Source organism: Vanellus vanellus (genome assembly GCF_965231255.1).
Source record: "Vanellus vanellus genome assembly, chromosome: 3".
In the NCBI taxonomy this organism is placed as follows: Eukaryota; Metazoa; Chordata; class Aves; order Charadriiformes; family Charadriidae; genus Vanellus; species Vanellus vanellus.
Window position 1 is genome coordinate 122,410,191 of NC_138907.1, and position 14,514 is coordinate 122,424,704.

Consider the following 14,514-nt stretch of genomic DNA (forward strand, 5'->3'; position numbering starts at 1 on the left):
GAGATTAAAAAAAAAAAAAAAAAAAAAAAGGGAAAACTGCTTAGTTATCTCTTAAAAAGGAGGCATTTTCAGCTGGAAGCGTGGAGCACCGTGAGAGCGGAAGATCCTGAATAGGACTTGGGTAAAAGCACAGCAGCGCCCTGCATTCGAAGGCTGGGTTTAGTGAAGCCTCCGAACTGCTTAGCTGGAAATTAACCTCAAAACCACGCTGGCCCCAAAATCTTGCCACATCACGCTTGACGCTCTCTGATTCTCAGTTATTTCTTTTCTTCCTGCCTTTGATAAAACATTATCGCAGCTTTTTCAGTACTTTGGCTGCTGGTCCCCAGAGAAACCAGGAAGAGCAGAGACAAGAGAAAATTAAAGAGATGTTTGCCAACATAAAACATAATTTAAAAAGAAAAAAGTACCCTTTTCTGTGTCATTATTGAAACTGCAGATTGTAAGAGCTTAAATAATTCCCGTGGATCTGCTTTACTCCTCACTTTTTATTCTCTCCTCTTTATTTTTTAACATTTCCTTTAGATGGAGTAATAAAACCAGGCAAATCCAATTCCTTTTACTTCCTGGCAGGTTTTCTTCCTATTTATTGTATATATTAGACTTCAAGCGGTGTAGGGAAAACAATTAGAAGATGTACACGGTGGGATTCACAGAAAGCAAGAGGGCCTACAAACCTGTCAGTGAAAATGTGTGATCCCTTTTTAGGATCCCCTTTTAGGTGTAATTATTGGATCTGATTATTCTCCCCCAAAAACCCTTCAGCTTGGGCGTATGAAGTGCACGGTAAAGTTTTGCAAACAGTTTTGTGCCTTTTTTATACGGAAAGCAGACAAAAAAAGTTTTTTTTTATTGATTTTTAATGTTTTCTGCTGTCTTTTTTTTTTTTTTTTTTACTTTAGGAATTAGGTTATTGTTTAGACTATAACTCCATGGACCTCAAGAAAGCTTTAAGATTAGACCTTCACAACAGACAGAAGGCATTCCAGTGAAATATTGTCCTGTTTAGTCCCATATGAAGAAAGCAACGCCCCTCTCGAGATAGCAAAACTCTCTTGGATTTCACTGGGGCACAAGGAAGCTTTAATTCATTAGTCTTGATTACTCTTTGTTGCCAATTTCATTCCTGCATTCGGGAGAAGGAATTTTGTTAGAAATTGGACACTTACATTCTTTCTCCCCCTTCCCAGCAGCTCATTTCACTTGCTTGTTTGTTAAAGAGCTGGAAAATCCACAGTAACTATGAGATTCCCAAAAGTGTCTTCCAGCTATGTTATGGAAGACACTATCTTGGTGTGTCATGCTTTAGAAATGTGCAGAGACTGAAAATTGGGCTAGATGGACCACTGGCCTGCACTGAAAAAGCATTTCTTGTCTTTTATGCTTTTTGTAATTTTATTCCTTTCCTTTGAAGATTTTTAACGTTGAGTTTGAGCTGTGGATGAAATCAGAATGAATATGGAGTATTCATTAATATGAAGTATTTATGCTATAGAGTCCTAGAGTTTGCCAAATATAAGAGATGGTAAATGTGTTCTTCATGCACATGCCTGCATATGTGAGTGTGTTTAAATGTAGATATCCAAATATTGGTGCTCTGTGCATGTCCTTTGAGGCACTGCTCTCTCCTCAGTGATCCATTCCTACGTTTCTTCTTGGCACAAGCAAAACCCTTTGGGATGAACACTTACTGTGCTGGGGAGACAAACTCAGCTTTTTTCTAATTGGACCTGGGTATTCTTCATGGCCTAACACCTGGTGCAGCCCTAGATGTTGTCTCAGTTTGCGCAGGTGGAGGGCCACAACTGCACCACGCAATGCAGGAACTGAGATTTCCACATGGTCATGTGGCACCTCCTTGTAAAAGTCTCTCATAAAGCAGGATTTGAATACATGATAAATATCAACACTGTCCTGATTGGTGATGTGAAGCGTGGTGGTCCTGGGGTAGAACAACAGTTCTTTTGAGGAAATTCCCACACCTCAGTGCAAAGCTCCTGGTTAGCTGAATCAACCTGCCATCATCTGGAGCTGGCCTGCAAACAGTGCGGGTGGGGGAACTGGGTCCTGTTCCAAAATCTCCAGTAATCAGGTCATGGTCCTGTGCATGAGGAAGCCACTGACCCATAAACCAAGTCCCTGCTTCTTTCCAGACCAGAGACAGAGCTGGAGTTATCCGTGCTACCCTCTCCCTCTTCCCCCACTGCCCGCCCCTCACATGTCGACCTGACACAGGCCACTGGGGAGACCCCCAGACCTGGGCATGGGGTTTGAGTCCTGCCACGCTGGACGGGTGCCTACACACAGGTCTAGGGCAGCGCAGTGCGGCCATGCTTCCAAACCAGGTGCCCAGGAGCAGATAGACGCCAGGAGGAAGAAAGAACATGTGCTACCCAGCCTGAAGGGGGACTTTTTGGGGTGTAAATGCTCGAAGGCAGCGAGAGGTGGAGCAGGGACAGCAGTGAAGGGCTGTGCTCGACCGCTGCCACCAGCGCAGCGGTACAGGGCACAGGAGAGACAATTCTGCTGAGTGCAGGAGGATGTCAAAGCACCTTTGCTCCCACCTGCTTCCTCCTGCCTTCTTTCTGAGTGGTCATGATGCAATGAGAACCGCTGCTTCACTGCCCCTCACCTTGTGTTTTCTCCTTCCTGCCTCCCTTTTATTCCCACCTCTGTCCTCTTTAGGGCACCCCACTCCATAGCTCCACTTTTATTTTACAGTCATGACAAACTCCACTTCTTTTGCATCATTGACCACTTTCTTCCTACATAAATCCCCTCACAGAGTAGACTTCTCACTTGTGTAGTTTGTCCACAGCCATCCCTTGGACAGGAACCCATTCATGGATGGGCAGGGGAAACTGTGCTGGTCTGCGGTGATTATTTTTACTGTCATCCTTCATCCTGGGGGATTTAGGGGCCAGATGCAGCCTGACTTTTTTCTCTGTGGTACCAGGGAAGCTCCACTGTCAGGGCCAGGCAGTGATAAGCAGAGGACTGAGCCCAAGGGGACTTGCCTCAAGGGCTTTTGATCCTGCACAGGGCAGAGGACTAACTCAAAGGACAATATAAAGTAGGGAGAGAGGTGTGGCTCTGTGCTTGCTGGAAACAAGAGGACAGTGGTATTTTAAGACCTGACCCTGTAGATGTACACACCCAGGCTTACCTATGACTTGAGAGGTCCTGTTGACACGAATTTGCTGTGGAAGGTGAACTGATGTCACCGTCAGCAAGTTTTGCTGAGCCACCTACTGCCGGGCTTCCTCTCCTGCCATCCCACCAGTCTCCATGCCACTGGACACCCAAAGCCATCTGTGCCTTTCATCCCTGGATCCATCTCATGGGGCTGGGGTGCAGCCACCAATTCACCTGCCTGAACTGTCAGTGCCAAAGCCACCTCACTGCTGTGCCTGTGATGCTGCTCCTGATGGAGGGGAGAGAAGAAAAAGGCAGATAGGCCAGCTCTGCCCCCAAATTACCTCCCATTGCTTGTGGTCCTCTTTGTGCTGGCTGTAAACCCCCACCTTCCAGCAGTACCCTTCCCCACACAGGGGAGGTGTGCAATCACAGCCAACATGGCTATTACTGAGCAGCTTCAAGGACACCACTGTGTCCTTGGGTGCATGGGTTTAGGACAACCAGGGCCAAAGCTGGACTGGGAGTGAACTGGGCAGTAAATCTATCCCTTGTTTACCAGAAGAACTGGGATGGGATCTGAGATGGACCAAACAGGACTCTGACCCTGGGAGTGAAGGAGTCAGCTGAATGCTGAAGAGCTTGAAGATAGGACAAAGAATACAGGGGGCTTGATAAGAATGTGAAAGCGAAATACAGTCTAGGAGGGAAGGTTTGGTGTGGAATGGAGCTGGCCTGGGACGGAAGGGGCTTGTCTTGTATTTTCATTCCTGAGGGATGTGCAGGGGAAGCAGTAAGTAGAGGGACAACCTCTTCTACTTCCGCTCTGCCCTTTCCCTCTCTTGACAGCTGAAAACCTGACAGGGTGATACTGAAGGAACAAAGTGAGGAGGACCACTCAGAAAGGACTCAGGAGGACCACGCCCAGCACAGAAGCTCCTCCACAGAGAAGAGTTCTCTAATTGATCTCATTAGGATGTTTATCACACTTTGCTACTGCACCTTTATGAATTCCTCCATAATTTGATTTCCTTGGAAGGAATAGTTCTGTGTTAGGTACACTTCTCTTATTCTCTGTTATTAATCCTAGAGTATATAAGTGTCTTGAAATACTTTTCTCCCGTTCTTGTCTCTTTTCAAATTACTTGATAAAAAACTAGAAACCCAAAACAGTAAGGGTGTGGGCACGAACTCAGACTCATCAGGAGGAAGTGCCAGGTGGTTCTGGTTGCTTTTTGGGTGTTCTGGGTACACATCTCCTGCACTTAAAAATCACACTAGCAATCCTTGATTTCCCTGGGAGGGGGCTGAAGGTCTGTATGTTCGTTAACCTGCAGAACATGCCTGCGAAGGGGCCAATGTGAGCCAGGAATGACAAGACAGGTCAGCTAGTTTTGTGTTTGTATCTTTCACTAAAGGTGGGTTAATAGAGAGCTGGGACTCTTTAGCCTGGAGAAGAGAAGGCTGAGGGGAGACCTTATTAATGCTTACAAGTATCTAAAGGGTGGGTTGAAGGAGGATGGAGCCAGGCTCTTTTCAGTGGTTCCCAGTGACAGGACGAGGGGTAATGGGCACAAGTTAGAACACAGGAAGTTCCGTTCAAATACACGGAAACACTTCTTTACGGTGAGGGTGACAGAGCACTGGCACAGGCTGCCCAGGGAGGTTGTGGAGTCCCCTTCTCTGGAGATTTTCAAGACCCGCCTGGATGCAGTCCTGAGTGATGTGCTCTGGGCAATCCTGCTTTGGCAGGGGAGTGGGACTAGATGATCTCTAGAGGTCCCTTCCAACTCTGAAACTCCGTGATTCCATAATAGCTGCTAACTTTTTAGCCTGATAAAAGCTAGGATCAAGCATTAAGTAATCTTGTGCCTCTGCTGTAAATGGAGAGAGACAGGCAACTGCAGAGGGCAAGTCCAGTTTTTAGCTGTAGCTTTAGGATGGGGCAGATCATCCTTTGGATGCACCTGACTCTTCCCAGTGACTACAAAACATATTTGTTTGACGGGCTGGTGTGGCTGGAAATCACTGAATTGCTCTTTATTGCAGCAGATACCTGGAGGATTATTCCCTCGAGAGCTTCTCATGGTCACTTTCATACTTTTTATTTTTGCTGAGGGAGCAGAGCACATGGCCATTGCTGCATCCCTGTTCCAGCCAGCCGAGGTACAGTGTTACCTCCAATGCATTGCCCTCGGGGCTCGCTTGCCCTGGACCCTCTCTCTGTCGCTGAGACGTACAGAATACCTGCACGGGGATAAGCACAGCAAGCAGTCTGGTGGGTGTGCAAGAGCACCTACACAGCTCTGAAGGCAGGAAAACTGCTGCGCTGACATAAATCAGCATTACGCACGACCGTTTGGAAGGGATGCTTCAGGAATTGTTGGTAATTGGTGGCTGTGTAATAGGGATTGACTGGGGTAATGTCTCCATGGATAACTATACTAGGGACAGGGACAGAGAAATCAGTTTGGTTGGGGAGAAAAATCTCCCTCTGAAGTCTTACAGTGAGCTAGAGAGAGGTAGGAGCAATCAAATAAGTCCAACCTTAAATAATGTCTCAAAGAAAGGGGATTTTTATTCTATTTTACCTTGAAAACTTTAGGTGAACTAAAGTAACTGACTTCATCCTAATCTCTGTGGATTTTAGTGTAATACTTCCTATGATGAACTACGTTTGGTAGAGTAGGAATGTCCTTATCATGGGGAGAAACAACTGCATTGATCTCATTAGGATGTTTATCTGACAGTATATTTCGACTGACATTCTTGGTTGCCCTCTGTTAAACATTTTTAAGCTTTTAAAATAAAACAGAGTTTAACCAGGATTGCATGCTTTACCCTAACATTTCTGCACTGTAGCTTGATAATTATCCATCACTCCAATTGATAAGAGGTAGCAGTTAAAGAAAAAGAAAGATAGAGATAAATGTGCTGATAAAGGTTCTGTGAATGCACTTGAATGAGAGTGATCCGGCAGTAGGGTGCAAGGGCTCCCCCTCTTCTTGCCAGGGATCTGAAATGACTTTTAAACCTCTCACCAGCCCTAAACTCTGCTGAGCAGGGTGCTGGGAAAGCAGGGGCCCTGCCCTCTCAAAAACACCTTAAACCCTCCGTTTTTCCCATGAGAGGGGAGTCAGTGGGGGCCGGTGCCATTCAAAGTGGGGAGGAGAAGGCCATCTGCCCAGGGCTGGCGTGGCAGCGGGCAGCAACCACACCGAACCCCGGGGATGGGAGTCGGGGCTGCAGCAGCCGCACTGAAACTATTAAGGAAACAAAAAAAAAAAAGTCCCAGATAGTTTAGTAGCGAGGGAGTATTGCTAGTGTCCCTCTGGGCTGCACGTGGAGAGGACCTATGCGTACATCAGCACCAGCAAAAGATGTAGCAGCAGCTGTTTGACCTGAGAGGTCCTGCACTCAGCTCTGCAGCAAGGCAAACATCCCCGTGCCATTTAAACATCTTTTTAATGATATTAAGGGTCCAAGAATCCTTTACAGACAAGTTTCTAGCCGGAAATACAGTAGGGGTTTATTCTGCATCCATCCATTCTCCATTAGTGATTTTCACTGCTAAATGGACAAGAAGTTTGGATTTTCAACCAGGTGCAAGGTCAGGTCTGCATAAACACGGGTGGCAAAATCCATCATCCCCAGGGAAAAGGAGGGTGATGCTGTTGATGTCTGTCATCTCTCACTCCTCTGAGAGTCCTTAGTTCTCGTCCTCCGACGCTCTGGGGCATCTAGAATAAGAGAAGTGAGTGCACAAAAAACAATTTAATAGTATCCATCAAAGCAAAGATTTTTGCTTGGCCCCTGTTTAAGATCAAATATCACATGCCCCAGCAAGTGAGCTATATTTCATGCCATTTTTAAAGATGCTCAGATCCAGAGAGAATTAGCTGCCATCAGAATAGACAATGGCACTTTTTGTCCTCTGGGAGAACAGACACTGTGAAATTTTCACTAGATGACAAAAAAACAAAACAAAACAAAACAAACAAACAAAAAAAAATGAGGGGAAGACATATAGACACAGCCTGGGAACCTGAAATTCAGGGTCCAGCCATGCTGGTGACCTTGCTAAAGACGCTTATTGTCTTGTATTGTAGAACTTCTGGAGATACATGGATGTAAAATGCTGCACAACCAATAAGCATTATTATTACTCAATTTTTTGAGTTTGATTTTCTGTGTGTAAAATCAGAGAGTAGCAACATATGTAGGTAAAATGTGTAAGGGATCTGTTGTCTGAAACATTGTTATGAAATCAAAAATAGCAACGCGTAGGCATATATCAGGAAGGACTTGCTAATTAACAGCAGAAAGTGCTTTTTTTTTATTGAGAAACTAGGCAGAATGAGGGATCTTGTTCAAAACCTGCCTGGTCTTCAGGCCTCATTTATACAAGTCACTGTGGCCTCATTTTGTTTCCCAAACATTAGGCTTAGCCCAGGAGCTTAAGCGTTCCTGTCTCCTTCTTTCACCAAGGTGGTCCTGCAGGACAACAGAGGGCTTGGGATGGTGAATAACTCCCCTGAAGTGCCCATGAGACACCGAGAGGTAGTTAGGTCCCTGGCTTGGAGGCCTCTAGGAAATGCTGAAAGTCCTGTTGGCAGCTGGGTCTTCATTTTCCCACACTTCAGTCTCCAGCTATAAAATGGGATGAAAGGCAATATTTTTTCCCATCTTTCTTCTGTCTTCCTTGCTAAGGAGTTGTAACCACTGATGTGACAGCCCTGCCTAGCACAACAGGACCTTTATCTCACTTGGAGCGTTTGGCAAAGCCAGCGTGTGAGCTCTATTAGAAAAGGGTCCCATTTCCCCAAATGCTGTGGTGGCAGGTTCATGTTTGCATGCTATAAAAGCAGCAAAGGCAAAACCTTTGCGTTAGTAGGAAACAATCTGCCTTTGGAAGGAAGGGGATGGACAAAACGACCTCAGAGCAATTCAGCATCTGTGATTTCCTCGATTCCATCTGAAAGCTCGCTCTCTATTTTGCTGACATATGAGCTGGGTGCCCCATTGTACATCAGTGTAACAAATAGCCGTTATCTTCTGTTTCATGGGAGATACGGCAGAACATGATTTATTTGTGCCTGCTCTGTTGCCTCTTTTGAAATGTTGCCGTCGCTCGGTGCACATTTCGCAGAGGAAGGCAGATGGTCATCGCAAAGTTTCCCATAACCTTGCCGTGCGTGCTGCATAGCGGATCAATGAAATCTGAATTACAGTCCATTGTCCGAGTTTGGAGCTGTGCTGCTAAAGTATCCTGCAGTGGCTGAAAGCGTTTGAATGTCAACACTGCATATATACTGAGGAAATATGACATTTCTCCCTAAAATTTCAAAGCAGTGCCAAAGGGGATTTTTAGCTGTGAAGTTGCATCTGATGTGAGCAGGGACTGCATTGCTCAAATCTTAATTGCCAGCTGGGAAATGTACCTTTTGTGAGTGTGTGAGTGTTAGGTGGGACCCCTCCTTTGAAAAAAACAAAACAAAACAAAACAAAACAAAGAGAAATAATGAATCAAAGCAGCTTTCTAACAAGAAATGCCAGAGATGAGGATTTTTTGGAGCCCAAACAGCAGCAGCTGCCCCTCTGTGCTAGCTGTCTCTGCTTATATGACATTTGCAATGAGGCTTCAGGTGATTTGAGAAGCTGGCGTTAGACTGCAAATCACCTTTCATGTCAGCTCGTGCCAGGATACCTCGCCAGCAGCCATTATTTCAACGGGAAATAACAACTGGGAATAGGGAAAAAATGAACTTCTGAAAAGCACTTTGTCACGTTCCCTGGGCTGTGGCAGGCAAATGCCGAAAACAGTGTGAGCTCCTGCCATGAACGCAGGCATAGGCAGAAATTTCTCAGTGGGAGGATTACCTCCTTTACATACCAGAGACAAGGCAAGGTGAGTATATAAAACATTTTCAGCACTGTCTCTCAATTTCCCATATTTATTTGCTCTGTGAGCAGGCATCCCGGAAGACATCTCTGTTTCATCAAGCCTGGTACCTCGCTTCATTGATTTTTCCTCAGGATGGGGATCATTATGGCGAGCGGGTCTGGCAATTTCAGATAATGACCTGCGTGCGGCACAGGTGTCTCTAGAAATGGTTAATGTTGGATGTAATAGATGTTAAAAGTGTCTCCCCCTAATGCTTCTGGCCTTTTGCAGATGACTGCTTCCATGTGCGTGTGTAGGACAGAGCATCTCCCAAATTCAGGCTGTCAGTCAGCTCATTCCCGTAGCGCGTCTAGGCAAAGAGTGTTATCTCATCTCTGTGTTGGTTTTTGGTGTGCAACAGACATTTAATCTTTGAGTTTAGAGGTTTTGATCAAAGAGATTACTTGCGCTAGGACATTTTTATCTAATATACTGAGTCGTCTTCCTCAGTTTGCAACTGGGTTTGGTCTTCTAAATCCATGCAAGCTTCTCCCGTCTTGAAAGGGACACTTATTCTAGAGAACTAGAATAACCAGTGGCTAAAAAGCGAGGATGTTTCTTACAAAACCTTTCTTAAAAAAAAAAGGAAAAAAATATAAATGGGACCAGATAACTCTATAAAAACATCGTCTCGTTTCATAAACAGATGGGGGTTGATTCTGAGTGCACCTGATGCGTCCTTTACTGATTGTCATGGAGTTTTTACGTCCTAGCATATACTGAATTAAGTGAGACCAGAGTAAGTTGTATATTCTTGATATATAAAAAAACCCAAATCCTGGATAAATCGAGGTGCAGGGTAGATTCTTATCTCTGTGCCACTGATAGAAATCCATGAAATTTCAAATAAACAATTTAAAAAGTCTAATTTTAATTATATTGTTCCAGAGCCAGAGTAGCTTCTAAACTGGATCCGTCTGTGTTTACATCTTTGTACTGAGGAACCAGACCTCATTTTCTGTACATTTCCAACTTTTTAAAAGCATTTCCAAAGCGTCAGCAAATCACAAATCTTCCAGAAATTTATCTTCATCTCAGACATTTCATACTTCAGTAACTGGAGATTTGTTATTGCCTGTCACAGTTAAAATATGGGAAAGCCATCCCCTCCCGCGGGGTGAGGAGTTTGCATGCTACATTTCAGTCCCCGAACATCTGGGACCGCAACGAGTATCTGGGCAGTCCCTGAACTGCAGCACAGAATTGCCAAAGAGTCTATAATGAGTAAGGACCAGAGCTGTGGCAGGGACCAGGGATGCGTCCCAAAGCCCACTGGAGTGAATGGCACGACTGCTGTTGACTGCAGTGGCCCGTGAGTCGAGCTCTTGGCATGTCTGTGAGAGGAAGGTGGAGTTGAGCGGTATCGCATCTTATGCAGGATAACCACATGCTCATCTTTTTTACTTTCCCTCCCAGGATGGAAGGAGCAGTTTTATTGGCCACCAGCTCGGAGGGGTCATGGAAGTACCAAACAGCAAGGACCAGAGAGTCAAATCAGCCAGAGCCATCCAAATCACTTACTACCTCCAAACGTATGGCTCTGTCACCCAGGACCTCATTGGGGAGAAGTGGGAGAGTGAATTCTGTAAACTGATGCACAAGATGCAGCTGGATCACCAAGATCTGCAGCTCTACTCACTGGCGTCCTTTAGCCTCTGGAAGGACTTCCACCAGACCAGCCTCTTGGCCAGGGGCAAGATTTTGGTGAGCCTGATGCTGATTCTCCTGACTGCTACCCTCTCGAGCTCCATGAAGGACTGCCTGCGTAGCAAACCTTTCCTGGGACTCTTGGGAGTACTCACTATCTGTATTTCCAGTGTCACTGCGGCAGGGATATTTTTCATTACTGATGGAAAATATAATTCTACTCTGTTGGGAATCCCTTTCTTCGCTATGGGTAATTATTTATCTTCATAATAATAGGATTAACAGAGCTTAATGACAGGATTGTAAATTACATCCTGGGTTATAAAGTGCAGATTTTACCTTGAGTGAAAGTCTAAGTCGTTTTCATCTTGTTAAATTGATCTGTGCCTTGCCCAAAAAAAAAAAAAAAAAAAAAAAAAAAAGGGAAAGGGAAACAAAACAAAGCAGTAGCAACAATAAAGAACAAATGACGTTGCTGGAATCTCGGCCAATATGAGAGAGGGGCAGTTTTATTGATCTCTGTTACAAAACGAAGGAGAAATTGTTATTGAAAACTAGTCAGCTCAGCACAGAAAATGAGTATGTGTTGACCTGACTTTGATGGGAGGCCAGCCCAAAGAGTAAGTTAAAATAGGAGGGTGCCAGGGAAGGAACGATTTTAGCATCCTTCCCGAGGAGGGCTGCTCTCCCGGCTTTGTCAGAGGGGCAGAGGGGAACGGGCTGGTGTAAGAATAAGATTGATGGACTTTATCTCGGAGAGGAGATCACTGTTGTGGTGTTTGCCAGGCTGTAAGCGAAGGGGCCTGTCAGTATCTGTAGTGCATAATCCCTCTGTTTGTGAAGTCCCAGATCAGCTGCAGAGATTTCCTTTGTGTCCTACCGGGGCAGGGGAAGGTGCAGATGAAGAAAAAAAACCAACACAAACCCCAGCTCTTTTAGCAGGAGAATTGTTTGCGTTCCTTCTGTTCTCATTTCTATTCGAAGCATTTTAGTGCCTCTGTGCAGTTAATGAGTTTGCTGGGAAGGTACGTTGGAAAGGGAGAGGGAAACCTGCCCAAAATGGCTTGCTGAGGCAGCGTTGTTCGATGTGATCACATCCAAGTTTGTCAGAGTTCCGCCATATCACGAGGCAGAACCCCAGCGATGACTCTATGCAAAATCTCAGCAGTGGCAGCCCAGACCCAAAAACCTTCATGCTGACTTTCTGATGGCTGGAAACCTTACCTGTGGACAGAACTCTGCATCTTTACAGTTAATTTCTTAAATTCCATTCCTGCTTCTAGTACTCAAGCCCAAGTCCTATGCTACACCGAGAGATAACTAAATATGCAAAGCACGAGCTAGAGTCAGGGTTTGGAGAAGGGTCTTATATTTTTCTTAAAAATCTCAACCCCCCAAAAAACCTACATTTTCTTGCTCTTCCTCTCAAGAAAAGTCTGGTAACTGTATGCATCCCCCAACCCCATGCCTCCTAGTTTGTCTGTCCCCTGCTAATGCATCTGTGTCACTGACCAAGGGGGCTGAGCCGCGGGCTCATCAGCCCTGCACCCAGCATGTCTGGAGCAGCTGGCCGAGGTGGGAAGGAGTGTGATGGAACGGATGGTCGAGATTCCAGAAGGGAAAGGGAGAGACCCCAAGGAATTGCCGGATTGGTTCAGCCTCATTAATACCGATAAAGCCGTGCCAAAACCTCTAATTCAATCATCTGCGCTGTTAAATCATGACAATAGCCCCTGGCACGGTCCGCCCTTGTGCCAGCTCTTCAGACGCTGTGCACTGTGGTGTAAGAGGACTTGATGGAAAGAAAGTGCTGAGAGGGGGAAGGGAAGAAGGCCAGCAGGATGAGCAGAGAACGTGCCGGGTGGTGACAGGGATGGATCCCCACCTGAGCCAGGGGTGTGGGCTTAGGAAAAAGAGATCTGTGTGGCAGAATGGAGAATAGGATGACAGCGGGGAAGGGGAGGCTCGTGCTTGTCTTGTTATGAGATTATCGCAACCTTTTCGTTGGGTGTCAGGAGGTGCGTATCAAAGAATGGGGCCAAATGGCACAGCCTTGCTTGTGCAGCAACTTCAAGTAAAGGCAAAAAAAACACCGAAGTGATGAAGGGCACCCTCCCTCAACTGTTTATTCCTCTGTTGGTGTCCCTTTTCGCATGGCTGTAAATATGGGTGGCCCATACCCTTTTCTTGGCAGATCCCAAACATGTCACTCCCAAGGAGCCCCAAACAGTGCCCATAGGTGACGTTCACCTTCGGGCTGACCTCAAAAGCATCAGCATCCCCACGGGCCAGGAGCATCGACTGAAATGGCAGTAGCATTGCACTCGATTTAAACACACCGCAGCCCCAGGGTGAGACAAGGGTGGGGGTTTCTGAAAGCAGAGTGGCTCAGGTTCCCATCTTGGATGGCGGTAATCAGGGAGTTTGTTTGCTGTCTGAGGGAAAGTAGTGTTTATAACTTTCTGTGGTGTTTTGCGCTGTCATTCTTGTCACTGCCAAGAGCAAAAGAAAAGGAAAAAAAAAAAAAAAACGACAAACCCAACCTCTCTTGAAGTGAGATCTTTGCAAGGATTGCTTCTATAATATTATATTGAACAAACTTCTGGTTGAAAAAGAAAACATTTACGTAACCCTTCTACAGACATTTCATTCAGGAATCTCAGGCTGAATTGGAAATACCATTAGAGAACAGCTTGCAATGCCTGGGAACTGCTGCTGGTAAATATTAGGCAACAGTTTTACCGTTTGGCAAACTAAAAGGCAGGAAGCACGTCTTACCAAAGCCATACCTGGTTACAGCCTGCAAAGTGCCATGTGCCTTTAGTCCTTTAAATGACTGTGCCAGTTAATGAGACCTTGCTTTGCCCGTGGTATACCCAGGGCCTCCCTGATCCAGGGTCCTCACTGGAGAGGGTTTTCTACTGAACCTGCTTTACCATGAACTATCTGACACCTCGGAGTAGATCTGCTGAAGACCCCAAGACTGTCAATTCTGTTGGTCAATACATAACTGCGGACCGTGTAGTACCAGTGTCCCTTGCCGCTAGCACAGCAGAAAGCAAACAACACATCGAATAATAATTGGGTGAATGTAGATGAAAAAGTGTGCAAAGTGGGGTTTCCTGGAATTACACATGCCAGATTTGCAAGTCAGCCTTTCAAAGTCGAATTACTTTGATTAAAAAAAAAAAAAAAAAAAAAACCAAAAGGTAAACCAGGCAATAACAGCCACAAAGTGCCTGCGAGTGCAATGCCACGCAGAATACACAGGCAACCTTAATTCCGGCAGCTCCTAACTTTGGAACACTTCAACCTGACATTTGCAAAATGTCCATTTAATGTATATTTGTTTGGTTAAAAATACACAGTCTCTTCTGACATTCACTTTTCAAAGGATGAATTTTAATGGAAATTCTGCGATGTTCTTCTGTACTTGTCCTTTTTCCTGCAGGGATGGCAGGATGCTGCAATCCGAGTGACAGAAATACCCCTGGACTTGTACAAATGTTTAGGTCTGTGATACCTATTGCAGTGCAGAGCTTCTGTGGGTTTCAGTAGGTGACAGAAGCCTATATAAGAGCGAAATGTTTGATATTTTTCTAAATTTGGACGGAATGACCGACACATTAATTATTTACTGTAGTCCTGCTGTGAGGGAACGGTTTGCTGGGATAAAGCGTGTCTCTGATATACTGGGGAAAGAGTGTTAGCTCAGATTGGCTTTTCTCTTCTTTATCCTTGAAGGTGAGAAACTTCAGTCCTAAGTTAGGCACGAGGACAGTGGTGGA

At 45.5% G+C, this 14,514-nt stretch overlaps 1 protein-coding gene across 2 annotated transcripts in view; it reads left to right on the forward strand.

The window, feature by feature from the left end:
• The window catches only part of PTCHD4 (patched domain containing 4), a gene marked incomplete at both ends in the record, with an annotated part of 90,196 nt that overhangs the window by 16,371 nt on the left and 59,311 nt on the right, over positions 1-14,514 (forward strand). For both annotated transcript variants that reach the window (XM_082481473.1, XM_082481474.1), the window contains one exon: positions 10,496-10,976. In XM_082481473.1, the coding sequence (XP_082337599.1) occupies positions 10,496-10,976 (481 nt within the window). The remainder of the gene's footprint in view (positions 1-10,495; positions 10,977-14,514) is intronic.